This window comes from Mercenaria mercenaria, chromosome 17, assembly GCF_021730395.1.
Source record: "Mercenaria mercenaria strain notata chromosome 17, MADL_Memer_1, whole genome shotgun sequence".
In the NCBI taxonomy this organism is placed as follows: domain Eukaryota; kingdom Metazoa; phylum Mollusca; class Bivalvia; order Venerida; family Veneridae; genus Mercenaria; species Mercenaria mercenaria.
In genome coordinates, this window is record NC_069377.1 from 68,161,301 (window position 1) to 68,183,796 (window position 22,496).

A 22,496-nucleotide genomic window follows, 5' to 3' on the forward strand; every position below is an offset into this window, starting at 1 on the left:
TCGTGCTCAGGTGAGCTAAAAACTCAATTCCTTTTTAATTATCATAAATACTTTCTAAATATTCAATAAATTTAACATTAACCTATAAACATGCCCCTTTAAATATTTAAATATTAATGAAAATTGGCCACTGTTCATAACTTAAATTGCTTAGCTTTTTTAACAGTAAGTTACTATGGTGACATGACAAAAACAAAAATACTGCTCAAGTCAAAAGTGAATACTGTGCTCAGTAAATTTTATTAAAAACAGTAACAATTTGTAGAAATTGCTTGTTCTGGGATACCCTTCGTATTAAAGTTATGAGTGGTATTAACCACACATATGAGGAACAATTTTAAACTTTTCATCTGCCTATTTAGCTAAAAAATTTCTTCAACACTAGATTACTTGAAAAAAAAACTAGCTTTTCTCTGTAAAATTTATTTACCACAACTTTACTGAACAACTTATAGCAGACTGTCTGACAGTGTCTGTTTATGAATGGTAATGAAATGTCTAACACCTCCCCTGCCCCCTAACATTAGCTAAAATATTGAAAATAGTCAGTGAAATCATATATAAATCAACTGAAGCTTGTGGTCAAACAATAACTATGTTATTTTTGATCAAAGATTAGCAAGTTCCTAAGCATTTACTGAATGAAAATATTATCCCACTCCACTATGTAATAACAACTTGCATCAATCTGAAAATCCCGCTATTTTACAGGAAATATTGTTAACATGATGGCCATTTTGATTTAGCTAAAAGAGAAATTTAAAAAGAATGAACAAACAAAAATGATGTCAACATTGTATGACACATGTCCCCTAAAAATGCTAACTAAAACAAAGTATAGTCAAGACAGGGGAAAACTAAAAAAAGAGCAGTTGTAGGACAGCAACACTCGACTATTCAACAGCTTTGTCATTTAAGAAAGTTAACTGAATTAATATAATAAAGAATCTTATTTGAATAAGTCAAAAAAGGGGCATATTTTTGTACAAATGCGAAACAAGAGTTTTGGGACCTGTAAAATGCATGTTAGCTCATCATAGAGGACAAGTGTGTGCTGTTTCAATCCATTCCCATTATTTTGTGGTTACTAAGATTTTAGCTTAAATTGCAGATTTTTAAGTCGGAAAAAGGGGCATAATTCTGGGAAAAAAAACAAAATACAACTATAGCTATCACTAAAGGTGATGAATGTACCCCCCACATGCACTGACACAGTACATTGCAATTTGACACACACAAGACTGCATAATTATGTGGACTGTATGTATATAGACTGTATGTATACATTATAGTAACAAAAAACAAAGTCCCATAACTATGCAGAATATTTATCTAAAAGAATGTAACATGCGCCATGCACAACTAGGGTTGGTACTGATCACTTGTGTGAAGTTTCATTAAATTGTGTGCAAGGGTTTGGTAGATTAGGCATGCACAAGATTGCATATGCATACTGTATGTACATAGTATGTTAACAAGAAACAAAGTCCCATAACTCTGCAATTTTTGTCGCTGAAAGAACCTAACATGCCCCATGCACAACTACTGTTGTTACTGATCAGTTGTGTGAAGTTTCATTAAATTGTGTCAAGGGGATGAGGAGAGATGGTGCCAACAAGATTGTGTCTATGTCTATAGTATAGTAACAAAAAAACAAAGTCCCATAACTCTGGAAAAAAATTTTCTGAAAGAACCTAACATGCCCCATGCACAACTACTGTTGTTACTGATCACTTGTGTGAAGTTTCATTAAATTGTGTCAAGGGGATGAGGAGAGATGCTGCGCACAAGATTGTGTCTATGTATATAGTATAGTAACAAAAAACAAAGTCCCATAACTCTGCAAAATTTTTTTCTAAAAGAACCTAACATGCCCCATGCACAACTACTGTTGGTACTGATCACTTGTGTGAAGTTTCATTAAACTGTGTCCAGGGAATGAGGAGAGATGGTGCGCACAAGATTGTGTCTATTTATATAGTATAGTAACAAAAAAACAAAGTCCCATAACTCTGCAAATTTTTTTTCTAAAAGAACCTAACATGCCCCATGCACAACTATTGTTGGTACTGATCACTTGTGTGAAGTTTCATTAAATTCTGTCAAGGGGATAAGGAGAGATGGTGCGCACAAGATTGCGTCTACGGACAGACGACCAGACGGACAGACGGACAACCTGAAACCAGTATACCCCCCCTTACAACTTTGTTGTCGGGGGGTACAATTAAGAAACCTGTGCAGTGCAAGTCAGTTTATCATGGTGATTGTGTGAAGTTTCACTCTATTCCCATAAGTTGTTCCTGAGATACAAGCTTATACACAAAAACTTAATAACTAAATTGTGATGCTGACGAATGGGCGAGTCCAATAGCAATACCTATTCTTTGAACAGCCTAGCTAAAATAAGAACCTGACATGAAATTCCCAGTAATTCTGCGTATCTACTACATGCTGGTGATAACTACAAAGTTCCATTTTTATTGGATGGGACCTGCAGGAGAAGAGTATCCACAGTGCAGATGTGGTTGCAAAATGGCTAAATGGCCAAGTCATAAAACAATTTATAGATGAAAGTATTGAAAATATGTGATGTCCATTTCATGTAGAGAACACAAAAAAGTGTGATGGATAGACGGACAGTTGAAACACTATATGCCTCTTGGTTCTTCAACCCACAGGACAAAACAGTTAATGCATACTTTTAACTAAATTCCAACAAAAACAACAGCACAAAAATATATACATGTATATACAAAGTAAAAAATGTTTAATTTTTTTTAGCACATTTAGAAATCATTTAAATGACAAAATCAAGGGCCAAACTCGGCAATACAAGTATTTCAATGAGACGCACCATTTACAGATGTTAGCCAGCAAGGCACAAAAATCTAATTTACTCCAGACCTTGTATGGAATGTATTAAAAAGAAATATTTTACATGCATATCAAAGCCTCAAGAAAGAAAGAAAATATGTATTGCCCATTAAATTCAATTTGTGTATCTAACCTATGAAAATATTTGCTCCTAATATCATGACGAGTGTTGGGTTTAACCTACCATCCCTGTTACTTACCTTATCAAAAAATACCTTTAATGATGAACATTTCTGCCATTTGTATCTTTAGCAATGCTCCATTTCCAATTTCAATCCCAGAAAGCCAAAATATATACTGCAGATTCTATCATGCCAAAATTTAACAATTTCCATTTCGTGTCACCATGACAGTTTGTTTAAGAGAATGGTGAAAACTGAGGGCATTTACAATCAGGTTATTATATTTCCATTCATTTGACTCTATATAGTAAATTATCAATTTCCCTCATCTTAAAACTCTAATGAAAACAGATTCAATTTTTCTCCAGTTTACTGTTTGGAAATATTACTGCAAACAAGTTGGAAGGCATAAGGCAGTCAAATAAAATTTCTGAAGTATCTCAATGAAGAATCCTTCCACATGCCTTTTTTTTCGTGGTAACCTTTGTGGTAATTGGTCAACATTCTAAAAACCGGATACCGATGTTTCTTGGTAACCTTTGTGGTAATTGGTCAACATTCTAAAAACCTGATACTGATCTTTCTTGCAAATGCAATTCAGAATGTCCTCTCATTTCTTCTCCACAATGAACATCGTACTGAAAAATCCTTTACTATTATTCAATGTTAATTTAGCAAGTTGTCATTCCTCTACGCATTTTGCAAACCATCATCTAATTTGTGGTTTGCAGTTATCTTCCTTTCTACTGGTACTTAATTAAAACTCTTACGTTTTTTCCTCATTTTAGATCTTAATTGAGAACAGTCATAGTTTTACATGTTTTTTTTTAATTGACATTTTACTTTTACAAACAGAAAGCTCTGCTCTTACTTCCAGTTTGTGTTTGACTTTGACTTATCAGGTTGCAGTCTGTTCTTTACCCAATTATGAATCTTTGTAAATCAAGTGTAAATTCACATGTTCAAAACTAACTTCTATTTAATTCATTTGTGTATCAGTCTCCAAATCTGACAGCTAATGTGATTGTGGCAATGGTCCCTTTTCTCTCAAACTAAAGTATTCAGCAGCTTATTCCATTCTTTTTTGTTTCCTGAAGTACTCCTTTCCCTCGTCCAGCCCTTTTAGACTTCCAGTAGGATCTTTTCATTTTCTATTTCAGCAGCAGTTTCCTCCTCCACAGTTCAGCAGCCTATTTTCTAACTTGTTTGATTTTAGTTGATGTCTTATTCAAGTTTCCATAATTATCCTGCTGGCTATTTTTCTATTTCAGCAGTGAAAGGGACTGATCCTTTTTCCTTAATCCTTCCTTTCCTGATCTCAATCTCTGCAATTCTGTTGTTTATCTTCCCTATAACCGTATCTTCAAATGCCTCAGTTAAAATCCAATCTTAATTATACTTACTTGTACTTACCTCTTTCTCATCAACATTAATGCTTTCCTTGTAATAAACTGCATAGTATAAATACTATTAAATTATCTTTAAAATTTTTGCCAGCCAAATTTTCACAATATTTTTTTTTGTGGAAAAAAAAAAAACACACACACAAAAAAACCTATTAATTGTTAGTCTAATTTTTGAGAAATAAAAGCTAAATGAATTATAAGTTAATAAAAATTTCTGCCTATGTTCAATACTTACCATTTTTTCAATTCTTGTGGTTCATATGTTAGGTTTTCAGTATTTCCTTAAACCTGAATAGCCCATATTTGACTGATGATTATCCTTCTTATGTTGAACTAGATGCATTAGCACCATGAATGATGCAGGACACAGAGAACAAACAAACTTTACCTTCAAGTCTTTATGAGAAGTATGCCTCACGTGTCTGTTGAGCCCACTACTGTTGGAGAATGACATATCGCACAAGGAGCAATTCCATGAATCTCTTGAATGCTTTACTGACATGTGTTCAGCATAACCAGATGAAGATGAAAACCCCTGTTCACACTGGTCACATCTCCAGTTTTTGTTGTTGCTTTCCACCATATCATGCCATCTGCCATGTCTTCTCATCACTTCATGGGAAAGGAATACCTTATCACACTTGGAGCACAACATTTCCAGAAAATCATCATCATCAACTTCATTTTCATCATCATGGTAATGACTGCCAATACTTCCACCTTGAACAAAACTGCTTTGTTTTGTATTGACTGGTCTCCTTGACACTGTAGGTGAACGACTTACCTGATTCATACTGGCTGCGATACGAACTGGCTGGGTGCGTATTACGGTTTTAGAACCATCAACTGTTGGTTTAAGTGTTCCAATCACCCCTCTTACTGCTTGTTGAGGAGTAGTAGCAACAAATTGCTGGTTCCCAGAAGTTTGAATACTCTGCTGATTTGTTCCTGGCGGACCTTGGTTCAATGTACTAGTCTGTTGGTTTTGCATTCGATTCTGATTGACTGACATCATTGTAACACCAGACTGCGTCTGCTGGAATTGACCTGATGGCATTTGTTGCAATGGTATTTGTTGACTAGATTGCAAGTTAGTGTGAAATGCAGGTTGATGAGACTGAAAATTGGATGAATTTGACTGCTGCTGAATCATTTGTGGCTGTGATTGCAACTGCTGAAATTGTTGCTGCTGAAACTGTGGCTGCATGTTTTGAAACTGCTGCTGCTGCATTGGTTGTTGTTGCATGCTCATCTGCTGCATTGGCTGCTGCTGAAATTGTACAGAATTTGGCTGTTGCTGAATGACCATTGTTGACATGGATGTTGGTGTTCCGACCATTACTGGAGGTGGTAATGACATGTCTGGTCCGGCACCTAAATTTGGTGGAGGGAACGGAGGCATTGACATTGGTGAATTCTGTACAGGTGGTAAACTATGGTCTACAGTGTTGCCTGAATTCGAAAACTGCATCACGGACTGACCATGTAATGGCATGGAATGGGACTGTGCAGTAATGAAAGGCTGATGCTGCATTGACTGTTGCATCAAAGGCTGGTTCATTTGAAACTGGTGTTGACTCATACTTGACACAAAGTTATTACCTTGCTGCATACTTCTGTTTGACCTCTGGTCTTGATTATCAACCCTATTTCTTTCTCTTCTGTGGACCGTGCTTCTGTCTTCAGGTAAGCTTCTATCTCTACTTGTGCTTCTTCTTTCATTCCTATTCCTTTCCCTACTTCTGTCTCGTTTTCTTTCATCTCGATCACTCCTATTTGGCCACGGATCTTCACCTCTTCTACCTGAACCATGGCCCCTATTTTCATCATTTTTATCACTTCTTTCATCATCTTTATCTTTCACATCTTCATTTTTATTGTAATTTCTTTCTTTTTTATACCTGTTTCTATCCTTTTCTTCATCTTTTCTATAGCTTTTATTATCACTATACTTACCTGAGCTGCTTTGTTCCCTCTCCCAAGACTCTGAATGGTCTTTCCTTCTGTAATTCTCATCTGCATCACTACTGGAATGATAATTTCTATCTTTTCTATATTGTTTCTCTTCTCTGTCTGCTTGGTCACTCTTCTGTGGTGGTCTTTTGTCTTTGTCTTCATATCTTTGTTTCTCTCTTTCTTTGCCACCTTTATGTCTGTCATCATTTTCTTTCTTGTACTCATTTCTTCTTTCATTCTTGGTTCGTTCAAATCTTCCTTCAGAGTTCCCTTCTTCGGAGTATCTTTGTCTGTAATCCAATTTTCTTTCATCTTTTCTCTTACTTGAATCATACTTTTCATCAAGGTTCTCATTTCCAGAACCTCTAGATGTAGTCTTTGAATACCTATCATTACTTACAGTTATTTCAATAGGACTAATTGATCTTCGCTTTTTTATTAAAGGTTTATTTTCATACATAGCACTATCACTTACACGTTTCTGGCCAGTAACATTTTCAATATTATCATCTGAATTTTCAATATAAACTGACCTTCTACTCTTTTCACCTTGTTTAAACTTTTGTTTAGAGTCAACTTGATTTACTTTTGCTGACTGTTCATTTCTTTTCAAAGCATGTCTATTATCTTGCTGATGTGAACTTTGGTCCACAACTCTACGAATATCTCCTGCATTCATATCCCTAAAAGATTCTGAAACATTCTTATTTTTTCTAGGCTGACCAGGTTTCCTGAAAACTGGTCTTTTCCCTTGTGTTGATTCAAATTCATCATTTCCTTCATATGCATCTTCAAACTCAGACACATCCTCTAGATCGCTTACATTGTCATACTTGGCCTCATCTTCACTCACATCTTCTAATTCACCTGAATTATTACCCCTCCTTACCAATTTGTATTTCTTATCACTCTGATTATGTTTATTTGCACCTGGTGGAGAAATACGTTTTATAAATGGTTTCTTTTTCACTTCACTACTTTCTCTCACTGCTTTGTTAACATCTGGATTTCTCAATAATTTTCTAAGTAATTTTTTCTCAATTTCTTTTTCCATTCTTTGCTTTCTTTTTATTTCAAGAGATCTCCTTAATTTTGCCCTTGCTTGTTTAGACAATGGCTTCATTTTTCGAGCATCTACTTTCGAACTAGACACTGCAGTATTTTGTCCCTGTCTTTCTCCAGGCATGAAAATGCCTTCATCTGGTAAGTTGGGGGGCTCATCATAAGCCAATGGAAGATTTTCAGAATACCCAGGTGGCACCTGATTATTGACAAATGGAATGAAAACAACTTGTTCACCTGGTGGAACTCCATCAGGATGGAACTGCTGTGGCAAATACTGAATCGGGACCTGTTCTTCACCTTGTTGTGCATCTATCTCTGGCTTTAAAATGATTTGTCCAAACTGATCAATAACATGTTGCTGTCCTGACTGCATATCTGCATTGGGTAAAAATATAATCTGCTGTTGATCAGGCTCCAATGACTGATCATGTAACTGCTGTTCAGTTTTGGGAATATCATCTTGTTCTCTCAAACCCGAGTAATTGTTCTTATCTACCACAGACCTCCTGTCCCACTGTCTGTTTCTCTCTCCCTTTTTCCTACCACGATTCTTTTGTCCACCTCTAAAGCCTCTAGAATTATTTCTATTTTGACCAAACCCTCCTCTAAAATATTTCTGTTTCACCCTTTGAGATGCTAAACCCCTTGATTCAAATGGCCTACTAGGAAACCTTTCATTATCATCAAATTTTGCCCCTTCCCTTTGTAATACATTCCCCGAGAAATTTCCAGAATCATTTTGTCTAAATGGAAAGGATCCAAAGCTTTTATCATTATCATCATGTCTACCTCTATCTCTATTTCTTATATCAAATAACCTGCTATTTTCTCTAATCCTATCATCCTTTAAAATTGTCCCCGTCATACCTACTTCATTCTTACCATGTTTTTGTTGCTGTGCTGAATGAGACATGTTGTGAACATTTAATGGGTCTGAACTTTGCCTATTACCATTTTTTTGGTTTCCAACTCCATGAAATGTCTTTCTTCTTTTCAGGTAAGAGTCCTTGATTTTTGAAGCAACAAAAAACCTGGATCTGCCACCTACAGTGTTATTGTTATTTCTACCTGTCTGACTGAACTCTTGTCTATTGTTTTTATGTCTGTTACCTTGACTAACATCAGGTCTGAATCTGTGAGCAGACGTACCACTTGTGTTTCTTATGTTATTCTGGATTCTTGCTGGACTTCTGTATTGTGGAGATTTATTTACATTCTGATGAGCTTCACCAAATCGTCTTGTATTTGCCTTGATAGACTTGTCAAAGGCAGGTTTAATGTTTAAATCACACTTATTATCTCTATCTCTATTGTGTTGTTGTTGTTCACCACTTTCTCTGTTCCTACTGTGTTGTTGTCCAACGCCACTTACTCTGTCTCTGTTGTGTTGTTGTTCAACACCACTTACTCTGTCTCTGCTCTGTTGTTGTCCAACACCACCTACTCTGTCCCTGCTGTGTTGTTGTCCAACACCACTTAGTCTGTCTCTGTTGAATTGTTGTCGTTCACTACTTACTCTGTCTTTGCTGCGTTGTTGTCTTTCACCACTTTTTTCTCTGCTGTGTTGCTGCCTTTCACCACTTCCTCTGTCTCTGCTGTGTTGCTGTCTTTCACCGCTTCCTTTGTCTCTGCTGTGTTGCTGTTTTTCACCACTTCCTTTGTCTCTGGTGTGTTGCTGCAGTTTACCACTACCTCTGTCTCTGCTGTGTTGCTGTCCTTCACCACTTCCTCTATCTCTGCTGTGTTGCTGCTGTTTACCACTACCTCTGTCTCTGCTAAATGGTTTTCTTTCATGACTTCCTCTGTCCATACTTCTACTGTTTTCAGAAGAAATTGCCTGATCTCTGCTTCCTCTGTTTCTTGATTCATTGCGCCCACCAGTATTTGTAAACGTTTTCATTTCACTTTCAAATCCATCATCATCTGCCATGATACTTAAAATATCTTCATCATGAAAATGTCCAAGATCACTCTCCATTTTCCTACCTGAATTACTCCTCGGTCTGGGCTGATGCTGCATATCTCCTGGTTTCTTGAAGCTACCACTTTCGGCCCTTGTGCTGCTAGAGCTTTTCTTCTTTCCATCTTCTCTGTTCTTGTCTGAACTATTAGCTTTCTGCTTCCTGTCTGAATCATGCTTACTGTGGACATTTTTAGAACTATCAGATGTGTTTTGATTGTTTTTGTTTTTTGCAGATGAAGATTTATTGCCTTTTATTTCACTTACACTGGATTTCTTGTCTTCTTTTTGTCTTGGCTTTTTGTGTTCATGTTTAGAGTCAGTTTCACTCCTATGGCCACTCCTTTCACCACTATTGTTTGTTTTGTTTTTTCCAACATTAAACTTCGAAGTTGCACTAAAAGTATTTCCTTTATTTCCTGTATTGCTTCTATTTGCTGAATCTTGTCTTTTACCACTGTATGACCTATCAAGTGACCTTGAACCATGCTGTCCCTTAGTATCTGACCTATTGTCCTGTTTATGGTTGGTTTTGATTGCAGGTTTCTTATCATTATATCTTTCATCTTTCAAATTAGGTCTTGCAACCCATCTGCCGCTCCTTTCACCAACACCTTCATTGTCACCTCTAGCAAATTTGGGTCTGTGGTCAGACTGATTTCTGGTAATGTCAGAATGATGCCCAATTCCCCTGTCTCCAAAGTTATCTTGCCTACCATGATGATATTCTGTCACCCTGACATCAGACTGATCATTTATTAAGTCCCTATCATATCTGTTTAAGGTATCAATATGAAAATCTGTTGACTCCCTACTCCTATAGAAGTCATTTGTTCTTAAGTCTTGGTCCGTATTCCTAAAACTGTCTAGTTCTTGTGGCCTTCTATCTACCCAGTAAATGTCATTATTTCTGTCATTGATTCCACTATATTCTCTTGTATCTTCCACAATGTTCGTTCTGTCAATATCTTGGTCTCTATATTGTAAGGTGTCATCCAAGATGGCAAAACCTGATCTATGAACATCTGGATACATGCCTCTATCGTCAACAACATAACTGTCTACTCTGTTCTCTTCTTCTGATCTACCAATTCTACCTTGATCTATGTTATACTCCATAGAATCTTGTCTGAAATTTCTGACATTGTCTCTACTGTCCTGCCAGTTATCTTCAAACCCAGTCCAGTTACTGTCCCTTAACTCATCTCTCCTTCGGTTATCACTAGTATGTTGATCATTTCTACTGAACTGTCTGCCTTGTCCTCTAGCAAAGCCACCTCTTCTTCTCACCCGACCACCCTTGTTTCTCCACATTTTCTTTACTCTGACTAACTGTAAAAGTTTACATCACTTGGTATGTATTTAACTCTTCTTTGAAGCTGGATTTATTCACAAGTCTATTATAATTTACAAACTCCAAGGTTGTCTTCTTTGGTTGCAAGATGTAACCATTCTCTATTATCTAGTTATGGTGTGTTTTCTCTCTCTGCAGATGCCTATGTCAGATGGTTAATTGGAACCTGAAATATTCAGTTTATTTTAAATTTTTAATGCCCTGCAGTAAAATGTATTATATGTGTAGTAGAAGCGAAGCAAAACTTTGCCTAACAACAGTCACTGTTTTTAAGTTTAGTAATAATGCCTTCAAAGTAAATAACACATATAGAGGCTTTTGGCCACAACCGACTTCTAAACAGGCCCATGTATTTCATATGCAAATGGACTATACAAATCCTCTATTCATTTCTTCAATAGATTTTGCAATCTATTTTAAAAAAAAAAACAACAATATACTTTAATAAACAAGAGCTGTCACTATTAGTGACAAATGCCCCCGAAGCGTGCCCAAGAATGCTACACTTGTCTGCACAAAATATGCCAGAATAGTTTAGGTATGAATTGTTTTGTGACCTTGACCTTGACCTGAGAGACCCGGGTCATAAGCATGACACACCTTATCAATATGGTTAACATTTGTGTTAAATTATTTTCAAATCCCTTGATAAATGACAGAGTTATAGACCAAACAATAAAAAGATCATGTTAACCTTTGACTTCTAAGTGTGACCTTGACCTTAGAACTAGGGGTCTGGATCTTGTTCATGACATATCATCTCATTATAAGGAACATTTATGCCAAGTAATTTAAAATCCCTTCATCGGTGGCAGAGGTATGGACCGGACAAGAAACAGATCATGTTAATCTTTAACCTCTAAGTGTGACCTTGACCTTAGATCTAGGGGTCTGGCTCTTGCATAAGACACGCTGTCTCATTATGGGGAACATTTTTGCCATGTAATTTCAAAATCCCTTAATCAAGTTTTGACTCGGACATCTGTTAACTTTTGACTTCTGAGTGTGACCTTGACCTAAGAGCTAGGGGTCTGGGTCTTGCACATGACACATCGTCTCATTATGGTAAACATTTATGCCATGTTATTTAAAATCCCTTCATGGATGGCAGAGTTATGGACCACACACGAAACAGACCCTGTTAACCTTTGACCTCTAAGTAAGACCTTGAGCTTGGAGCTAGGGGTCTGGGTCTTGCGCGTGACAAGTCTCATTATGGTGAACATTTATGCAAATTTATTTCAAAATCCCTTTATGGATGGCAGAGTTACAGCCCATGGACGCACGGACAGTGCGATTTTAATATGCCCACCTTCAGCCTGTTCAGGGGCAAAAAAAAACAAATCGTCAATTAGTTTACACATTGTTCACATAGCTTATGAAGTTGTGGAACATTAAGTTACCTTAACACTTTTCTTATTCACATATTAAAAATGTATATACCGTATTTTCCCGTATTAAGGCCCCCGGGGGCGTTACATTTTCCAAAGAGGGGGCGTTTATTTGAGGTAAAAAAATAAAAAATGAAAATTTTTACAAAACTTAAAAACATCGTTCAAACTAGCTATAAAGTGTTTCTGTGTTGTTTAATCCCCCTAAAACGTAATTATTTGGCATCCAATTTAATGCAGTGTGTCTTTTATGCATTTAAATACGGTACCTCGTGTATTCCATGTCTGGCTTTTTGACACGCTCGCGACACTACACATTACGTCATGACCCAAACAGCTGTGTACTCCAATAACATTTTCCTTAGTACATGCGGGTAGCTAATAGCGCAATACACAATGTCAATGGTTTGACACGCTGCTGTGCCTGCTTTAAAATTAAAAGTTCTTAAAACTGCCGAAGAAAAGGGTATATCGTAAACACATTGCTGCAAGTTTGTTTAAAGTCGGCAGGAAGCGTGTGCGCGAGTGGTGTAAAAACAAAATCAACAAGAGATCACAGAGTGATCTTGGCGCCCACCAATGTGCCATTTTTGAGTGTTCCAAATTTCAAGACTTATTGACTAGCTCAAGGTCAAATTTCATTTCCGTACACAACACAAATCTATGCATGTGGTCCAAATTTGAAGCCTGTACCTTCAAAAATGTGAAAGTAGGTCACTAGGTCAATGTCAAGGTCAAAGTTTGTTTCAGTACACAAAACTATGCATGTGGTCCTAAATTTGAAGCCTGTAGCTACAGAATGTGAAAGTAGGTCACTAGGTCAATCTTAAGGTCAAAGTTCATTTCCGTAAACAAAACTATGCAAGTGGTCCAAATTTGAAGGCTGTAGCTTGAGAAATGTAAAAGTAGGTCACTAGGTCAAAATCAAGGTCAAATTTTACTGCGGAATACAAAACTATGCATGTGGTCCAAATTTGAAGCCTGTACCTTCAAAAATGTGAAAGTAGGTCACTAGGTCAATGTAAAGGTCAAAGTTTGTTTCGGTACACAAAACTATGCATGTGGTCCAAATTTGAAGGCTGTAGCTTGAGAAATGTAAAAGTAGGTCACTAGGTCAAAATCAAGGTCAAATTTTATTTCGGAATACAAAACTATGCATGTGGTCCAAATTTGAAGCCTGTACCTTAAAAATGTGAAAGTAGGTCACTAGGTCAATGTAAAGGTCAAAGGTCATTTCAGTACACAAAACTATGCAAGTGGTCCAAATTTGAAGGCTGTAGCTTGAGAAATGTAAAGTAGGTCACTAGGTCAATTCAAGGTCAAATTTTATTTCAGAATACAAAACTATGCATGTGGTCCAAATTTGAAGCCTGTACCTTCAAAAATATGAAAGTAGGTCACTAGGTCAATGTCAAGGTCAAAGTTTTTTTCGGTACACAAAACTATGCATGTAGTCCAAATTTGAAGGCTGTAGCTTGAGAAATGTGAAAGTAGGTCACTAGGTCAAAATCAATGTCAAATTTCATTTTGAAACACGAAACTATGCATGTGGTCCAAATTTGATGCCTGTACCTTCAAAAATGTGAAAGAAGGTCACTAGGTCAAAATAAAGGTCAAAGTTTTTTCCAGTGCACAAAATTATGCATGTGGTCCAAATTTGAAGGCTGTAGCTACAGAATTGTGAAAGTAGGTCACTAGGTCAAAATCAAGGTCACTCATGTCAAGGTTCATCGTGCCACTCAAAAATATACATGTGGTCCAAGTTTGAATGTTGTAGTTACTGACAAGAACATTTTAAAAGCTTTTTCCCTATATAAGTCTATATGAACCATGTGACCCCCGGGGCGGGGCCATATTTAACCCTAGGAGGATAATTTGAACAAACTTGATAGAGAACCACTAGATGATGTACATTTACAAGTGTCAAGCCCTAGGCTTTGTGGTTTGGACAAGAAGATTTTCAAAGTTTTTCCCTATATAAGTCTATGTAAACCATATGACCCCCAGCCCGGGCCATATTTGACCCTAGGGTATAATTTGAAAAATCTTAGTTGAAGACCACTAGATGATGTCACATACAAAATATCAAAGCCCTAGGCCCTGTGGTTTTGGACAAGAGGTATTTCAAAGTTTTATATCCCTATATAGTCTATATAAACCATGTGACCCCAGGGCGGGGCCATATTTGACCCAGAGAAATAATTTGAATAATCTTGGTAGAGGACCACTAGATGATGCTTCATACAAATATCAAAGCCTAGGCTCTGTGGTTTTGGACAAGAAGGTTTTCAAAGTTTTTCCCTATATAAATCTATATAAATTATAGAAATAAACAAAGGGCCATAACTCACTCATAAATTGTTGAACCAGTCTGATTTTCAGGGGGACACAACTAGGGTACCAATGCATCATTCTGACAAAGTTTGGTCAAAATCCCCCCAGTAGTTTCTGAGGAGATGCGATAACGAGAAATTGTTAACGGACGGACGGACTGACGGACGGACGGACGGACCACGGACGCAGAGTGATTTTAATAGCCCGCCATCTGATGATGGTGGGCTAAAAATGTATTTACCGTTTAATTTTCTGTTACGTACCGTACTTAGTACAAATGTTTTGGCTTTACGGTACATGGACCGTTTAAAAGTGTGTTTAATTTTTAATACATTGGACTTTAGTACTGTATTATACTTATTATGTGGACTTATAAAAATGAGGTAGGTGATTTTTTCCCGTTCTTGTTGACTTTTTCCCCTCTAAAATGGGTGGGGGGCGTTAATTAGAGGGGGGGGCCTTAATTCGGGAAAATACGGTACTATTTACCTTCTTTTCTGGAAATAATATTAAATAAGTAAAAATGTCAGTCCAGTATGGAGAAAATAGAAATGATTTATAATCCAACACTTTATTTACAAACATAATGCCTCTTTATAAAGCAGGACCTGTTGCTTGACTGAAGACTCAACAAGTAGAAGTCAAGATACAAAGTTGTCCTAAATGTTCACTTACCCATTATTATGATGAGCATGATAGTAAATGTACAAGAACAGTGTACAGTTTTATCAATATATCTGCTGAAGTAATCTAACTATCCACAGTCCCAGTACTTTTTTCTGTATAAATTTGTTATTAACTGTGCCAGCTTGGTCTGTGTGGTTCTGATACAAATGCAAGGGTGATTTGACTCTCAATGCCTTCGATGTGCATCTGACCTGAAAATACATTTTTTCCTTCTATAAGTGCTACATCATTATAGTTCAAAAGCAGCTGCCATCACATAACCCCTTACAACTCCCGGAGGATGAAGTTATTATTTGTTGTTGGTATTAACTTGCATGCCTACGACAATACCTCTACAAAACTAGTCTTTTACAAGAAGGAATTCTCTTACAATCTCTTACAACTGCAACTAAAGCTTGTTTCCCCTGTCCCTTTTCATCAATGTTTTAAGTTCGAGATATGGTCATCATAAAGAACATTTCAAAGACTTTTCAAGCACTTTTTTTCAAATTTCCAAGAATTAAGTTCCTCAAAACCACTCCTTAAAATCCTATTCGTTGAGATGGTTGAAGCATTGATCAAGAGAGCTAAGACACTTTCCTACGGAGGTGAAGGCCCCTGGTTTGATTCCTGGCTATTCCCATTGCAGTGTGCCCTTTAGTAAGGCACTTTATCATGATTGCCTCAGTCGGCCTAGCTGTAAATGGGTACCAGCAAATTGCTGGGGATCAGGTATACTTGGTTTTAACTGTTCTTAAAACAAGAGCTGTCCGTAAGACAGCCAATGCTCGACTATTCAAATTATTGTCCCAGAAGCAGGAAAATATTACCCTAACTGTTAAAATATCTATAGTTTTAATCCAGTATTTGCATTAGTTTTGAAGATAGTAACTTGCATGCAAAACTTTAATCAGAAGTTTTATGTTCAAAAGGGGACATAATTTGACCAAAATGCATGTCAGAGTTATGGGACTTGATGCAATCAACTAGTTTTTTTAACCCTGAAGGCACATGTGAAGTTTCAATTTAATATCTGCATTTGTTCTGCAGATAGTTACTTGCAAGCAAAACTTTAACCAGAATTTTCTAAGTCTAAAAAGGGGCATAATTTGCCCAAAATACATGTCAGAGTTATGCGACTTGACCCAGTGAGGTTGGTAACTGATCTAGAACAAGTGAATGAAGATTGCCATGCACTACAAAGTCCCCTACTGGAAGGCACCTAATTTTCTCTACTGCAGTAAAACATAATGAACTATATATACAATATGTTATAACAAAACACTTGGATTAAAATCTATATATATAAAAACCTACAGTTGTTTTCATATTGAATTTTTTTTGGCTGATTATAAAAATGTTATCATGTAAGTTATTTATAGTAACAACAAAGGGAAATTAATCTTAAAAAAAAAAAAAAAAATCTATATAATATAAGTCCACAAGAAACTCTTTACCAGGTAGAGATAGGTCAAAATACACCTAAAAATTGGATGTAACATGCATGCTGTACCACAGAAAAGTGGTCTCGATTTTTCTCTACCGCCAGTAATAAAAAAGTTACAATAAAATCTGTTTATAGTAATAACAAAGGGACATAATTGTAAAAACAAGGGTACCTCATGGTGGTGAACATTCGGTCCAAGTTACATCAAAATCCCTCCATGCATGAAGAAGAAATGTTCCGTACAAAGTCATTCTTGAATTTGACCTTTGACCTCTAAATATGATCTTGACCTTAGACCTAGGGACCTGGTTCTTGCACATGACATGTTGTCTCATCCAGGGGTATATTTGTGACAACTGATATCTAAATCCTGCTTTGCATGACAAAGTTATAGACCGGACAGGAAAAAAATCCTCTTGACCTTTGATCTCAAAGTGTGACCTTGACCTTTAAGCTAGGGTACTGGCTGTTGCGCATGACACATCATCTCATCATGGGAAACATTTATGCAAAGTAATATTGTAATCCCTTGATGGATGACAGAGTTCTGGATCGGACAGGGAAAAAACCTTATTGACCTTTGACCTCAATTTGTGACCTTGACCTTTGAGCTAAGAGTCTGGGCTTTGCGCATGACATGTTGTCTCATCATGGGGAACATTTGTGCCAAGTAATATTAAAATCCCTTCATGGATGGCAGAGTTATGGACGGACAGGAAAAAAACTCTGTTGACCTTTGACCCCCAATTGTGACCTTGACCTTTGAGCTAGGGGTCCAGGATTTGCGCATGACACATTGTCTCATCATGGGGAACACTTGTGCTATGTGATATTAAAATCCCTTAATGAATGTCAGAGTTATGGACCGGACACGAAACAGACCCTGTTCATGCTATGTTAACATTTGACTGCTAAGTGTGACCTTGACCTTTGAGCTAGGGGTCTGAAAGTTGTGCATGACACATTGTCTTATTATGAGGTACATTTGTGCCAAGTAATATTAAAATCCCTTCATAGATGGGAGAGTTATGGACCAGACAGGAAAAAAGCCTTGTTGACCTTTGACCTCCAATTGTGACCTTGACCTTTATGCTAGGGGTCCAGGTTTTGTGCATGACATGTCGTCTCCTCATGGGGAACATTTGTGCAAAGTAATATTAAAATATCTTCATGGATGGGAGAGTTATGGACCGGACAGGAAAAAAGCCCTGTTGACCTTTGACCTCCAATTGTGACCTTGACCTTTGAGCTAGGGGTCCGGGATTTGCGCATGACAAATCATCTCATCATGGGAAACATTTGTGCCAAGTAATACTAAAATCCCTTCAAGGATGGGAGAGTTGTGGACCGGACAGGAAAAAAGCCCTGTTGACCTTTGACCTCCAATTGTGACCTTGACCTTTGAGCTAGGGGTCCGGGTTTTGCGCATGACACCTCGTCTCATCATGGGGAACATTTGTACCAAGTAATATTAAAATCCCTTCATGGATGACAGAGTTATGGACCGGACATGAAATTGCAGACGGACAGACAGACGGACAGAATGACGGAAAAGTGCATTCCTATAGTCCCCGAAACTGGTTTTCAACCAGTAGGGGACTAAAAATAAACAACAGGATCATTGACCCTAAAGCGCTCACCTGTGTACAAGGCTTCAAGTGAGTTTGTACAAGTACAGAGTTAGGTTTCTTCTATGTTAGCCTATATTAGGCGTAAAACAAGAGTGCCAGAATGTCACAATACTTACTAATATAAATCCATTTTGATTACAATCAGGGGAGGTAATCAGATATAAAATAACTCTGGAACCTACGATTGGATCTGATTTGTCATGGAATCCAAGATTTATTGTTATTGAAGATATTTTGGAAGTTTGTATCAAATAAAACCATAAATGAAGTCTCTATATGGCTGCAGAAGCCAAAATAGCTAATTCTGGATCTTTAAGGGGCCGTAACTCTGGAACCCATGATGGAATCTGGCCAGTTTAAGAAAGGAATCAAGATCTTGTGGTGATACAAGTTGTGTGCAAGTTTGGTTAAAATCAAATCATAAATGAAGCTGCTATTGTGCAGACAAGGTCGAAATAGCTAATTCTGGCCCTCTCATGGGCCATAACTCTGGAACCCATAATGGAATCTAGCCAGTTCAAGAAAGGAACCAAGATCTTATAGTGATACAAGTTGTGAGCAAGTTTGGTTAAAATCAAATCATAAATGAAGCTGGTATTGTGCAGACAAGGTCAAAATAGCTAATTTTGGCCCTTTCAGGGGCCATAACTCTGGAACCCATAATGGGATCTGGCCAGTTCAAGAATGGAACCAAGATCCTATGGTGATACAAGTTGTGTGCAAGTTTGATTAAATTCAAATCATAAATGAAGCTGCTATTGTGCAGACAAGGTCAAAATAGCTATTTTTGGCCCTTTCAGGGGCCATAACTCTGGAACCCATAATGGAATCTGGCCAGTTCAAGAAAGGAACCAAGATCTTATAGTGATACAAGATTTGTGCAAGTTTGGCAAAAATCAAATCATAAATAAAGTTGCTATCGTGCAGACAAGGTCAAAATAGCTAATTTTGGCCCTTTCAGGGGCCATAACTCTGGAACCCATGATGGGATCTGGCAGTTCAAGAAAGGAACCAAGATCTTATGGTGATACAAGTTGTGTGCAAGTTTGGTTAAAATAAAATTATAAATGAAACCACCATCGTGCAGACAAGAAATTGTGGACGGACGAAGGGCGATCACAAAAGCTCACCCTGTCACTATGTGACAGGTGAGCTAAAAAAAAAATTTAAAAAGTTTTTCCTACCTACCTACCCTAATTTTTTTTAGCATGTTACCGGAAACAAAGAATTTTCTTTCAAGGCCTTATATACATGTTACACACACTGAAGCTAGGGCAATAATTTGAACAATTATGGTAGACATTACAAATCTGATATCACACCTGTCCAGGGATCATCCTACAAGGCGATTTGAGCGATATCGTTGCTTTAAAGTCGGCCACTTTGCCTAATTATCGCCTCCGGGCGAAATCCAAATCGCCGAGTTTTTCAGCGAGTTATTAAATTGTAAAACTTGGTGCATATTCTAGATTAAATTATCGATAAATCCATAGTCAACCCCGCCTACTCGCCTGTCAAACTTCAGCCAATCGTAGCATTAATATCCCACAGTGTCAAGCCACTGCCATTTTGAAAATTTTCACAGTCGGTGTGTAAAAAGCCGATAAACTTAGCGAGAGCATGATCTTATGCAACAATTGTATATATTATTCTGTCATTTTATTAAAGATTACTTCAAAAATTATTTCAATTACCATGATAACGGTCAATTTCTGTAAATGAATTGCTCGGGTACTGTGGATAAAAAATGATTTCGCGGACGTCAGAACTGCCGACAAAATATTTTAAAAAGATCGCCATTATCTACGAGTTTGATATTATTTTCAAAAAAAAAAAATTAAAAAAAAAATTAAATGTTTAAATCTTAACAAGTTGATGCAAAAATCGGGCATTATAAAAGCACGAGAATCGAAACATGAATGAAAATTTTCACGGTGTTTTGATCATGCACCTGTTAAATTAACGAGTTTCAGACATGTAAATTTCGGATAAAAATTTAAAGGCGAATTTTTCATAGCTAAGTTTATACTTTATTTAGAAATTCATGAAAATGATAATGCAAGAATCAATTTCCTTAAATAATAAATAATTACTGTTTATAAGTTACAGCTAGACTCACAGAAAGTGGATATATATAGGCAGGAAACTGAATCCTATGCCGATTCTTCTCCATAACTTCCTCTACTTCTCCCTGAATTCTGTGGAGGGAGAAGTCATTTCTCCCTAAAATTTTGACCTGGGATGATCCCTGCACACGCCAAATATCAAGGCTCTAGCTATTATTGATTCTTAGAAGAAAAGTTACCACGCCCTCTGGCAGCCATGTTTTTTGATGAATCGGAATAATTCAAACAATCTTGGTAGAGGGTCACACAAGAACCATTTGTGTAAAATTAAAATTGTGCAAGAAGATTTTTAAAGTTTCCACTATATACATGTGACCACACCCTCTGGTGGCCATGTTTTTTTGACAATTTTATTTATTTGGGTTTTACGGCACACCAACACAGTATAGGTTATATGGCGTCAAACAGGACTACAAATTTTGGTTTCAGATATCATTTACATCGAAACAAAAACATGAGGTATGGGACGAATCCAAATAATTTGAACAATCTTGGTAGTGGGTCACACAAGCCTGACAAGGACCAATTGTGTAAAATTATTCTAAAATCGGGATCCAAATAATCTGAACAATCTCGGCCCCAAAATCGGCGTAAAAAAACTTCGGAAGTGGCTATTCCTACGGTCCCGTAAGAATAGCCTCACAGGCTATTCCTACGGCTCTCCCGTAAGAATAGTGAAATAGCCCGCAGTTGGCTATTCCTACGGCTCTAAAGACAGTCCAAAATTATCATTAATATCTGTACTCAAATAATAAAGAATAAAATGTTATATTAAAGAAATGGCTTAATTATCACCTAAAGATAAAAAAATCAATCATTCTTATAATGTTTGTGCATGTATTTGATATAACTAATTAGGCCTAAAAAAAATTCTTTGTTTCCGGTAACATCTCAAAAAATTTAGGGTAGGTAGGTCGGAAAATATTTTTTTTTTGGATTTTTTTTTTATTAAGGGAGACTTTTCAAAAATTATTTTTGTGTCAAAAAATCAATGAATGCAAATAAGGGGGTAATGCCTTGACAGCATCAGTAAGTTGATTTCTAACATCACTGGCCATGTTTAAAGCATAAAAAGTTGAAAAAAATATTCTCCAAGGCCATAAAAACATTTAGGGTCGGGCCAAAAATTTAGGGTAGGTCGGGATACCGGAAACAAACAATTTTTTTTTTTACGCCTTACAGAAAATAAAAGGACCACTGCCGAATTCTTTCCCCAAATTGTTACTTTATCGGCGCGTGTGTATGCACGTGCATAATTACAGTACGTGTAAGTTGATCAGCATCATCTTATACATATAACTTATTGTCTATAACTTATGCAACAGCCTATATAATGACTATATAATAATCAAATGAAATGTCGGCTTGAAAGCGAAAGGACCTATCCCCATTCTATGCAAACGCATTTTATTACTTCCCTTTGTAAATCATAATCTAACTATTTTTTTTACAATAAATTCAACAAAAGTATAGAATCTTTTTTAGGTCCGTACATTTTCACGAAAGAAACTCTCTCAATATTGTCAATCTTTATTTCTCTTCTCTATTATTTATTGTCTTATCACCGAGGACATGAAGGGAACATACAACGTGTAACATGATATTCAAAACATGATGTAAACTTAGAATAATTACATATTTATTACTAACAGTTCAAGATGGACATACAAAACTGTCTTTAGAGCCGTAGGAATAGCCACCTGCGGGCTATTTCACTATTCTTACGGGAGAGCCGTAGGAATAGCCACTTCCAAAAACTTCAAGGGCTGCTGTTGGCCTCCAAGTATCATTTTCCGAAAAAGCCAGTGGCTCAGAGAAAAAATATACCCAGTGTGATCCCTGAATACAGTTTGATAAGTTAATGAATGTAACAGAGTGACAACGTAATTCGCTGGTACGTCTCAAAATGTTTATCATAATCTTGGACTTTAAACCTCAATGAAATCAATGAGCGTCTCGTAACACAGAACACCCTGGGAAAAATGAAAAAGTTTACATGTACATTTCTAATAATAACACGCGAAATACATATAGTTTTGTTTACCAAGCAATGTTTGTTTTTTGCAGGCAAATTTTTCATCCGTAAACCTCTTTAGGTGTGTAAATATTACGCTTTATCTTCTGTAATTTGCATAACAAAATGTCCGACACATCTATTTCCGGT

At 36.8% G+C, this 22,496-nt stretch overlaps 1 protein-coding gene across 1 annotated transcript; it reads right to left on the reverse strand.

Annotated features, from left to right (window-relative positions):
- LOC123535575 (uncharacterized) lies at positions 1–22,496 on the reverse strand. The gene is made up of 3 exons (XM_045318272.2): positions 22,377–22,496; positions 15,138–15,340; positions 1–10,903 (listed from the first exon to the last, which is right to left on the reverse strand). The coding sequence occupies exon 3, from the start codon at positions 10,695–10,697 to the stop codon at positions 4,674–4,676; it is 6,024 nt and encodes a 2,007-aa protein (XP_045174207.2). The 5' UTR covers positions 10,698–10,903; positions 15,138–15,340; positions 22,377–22,496; the 3' UTR covers positions 1–4,673.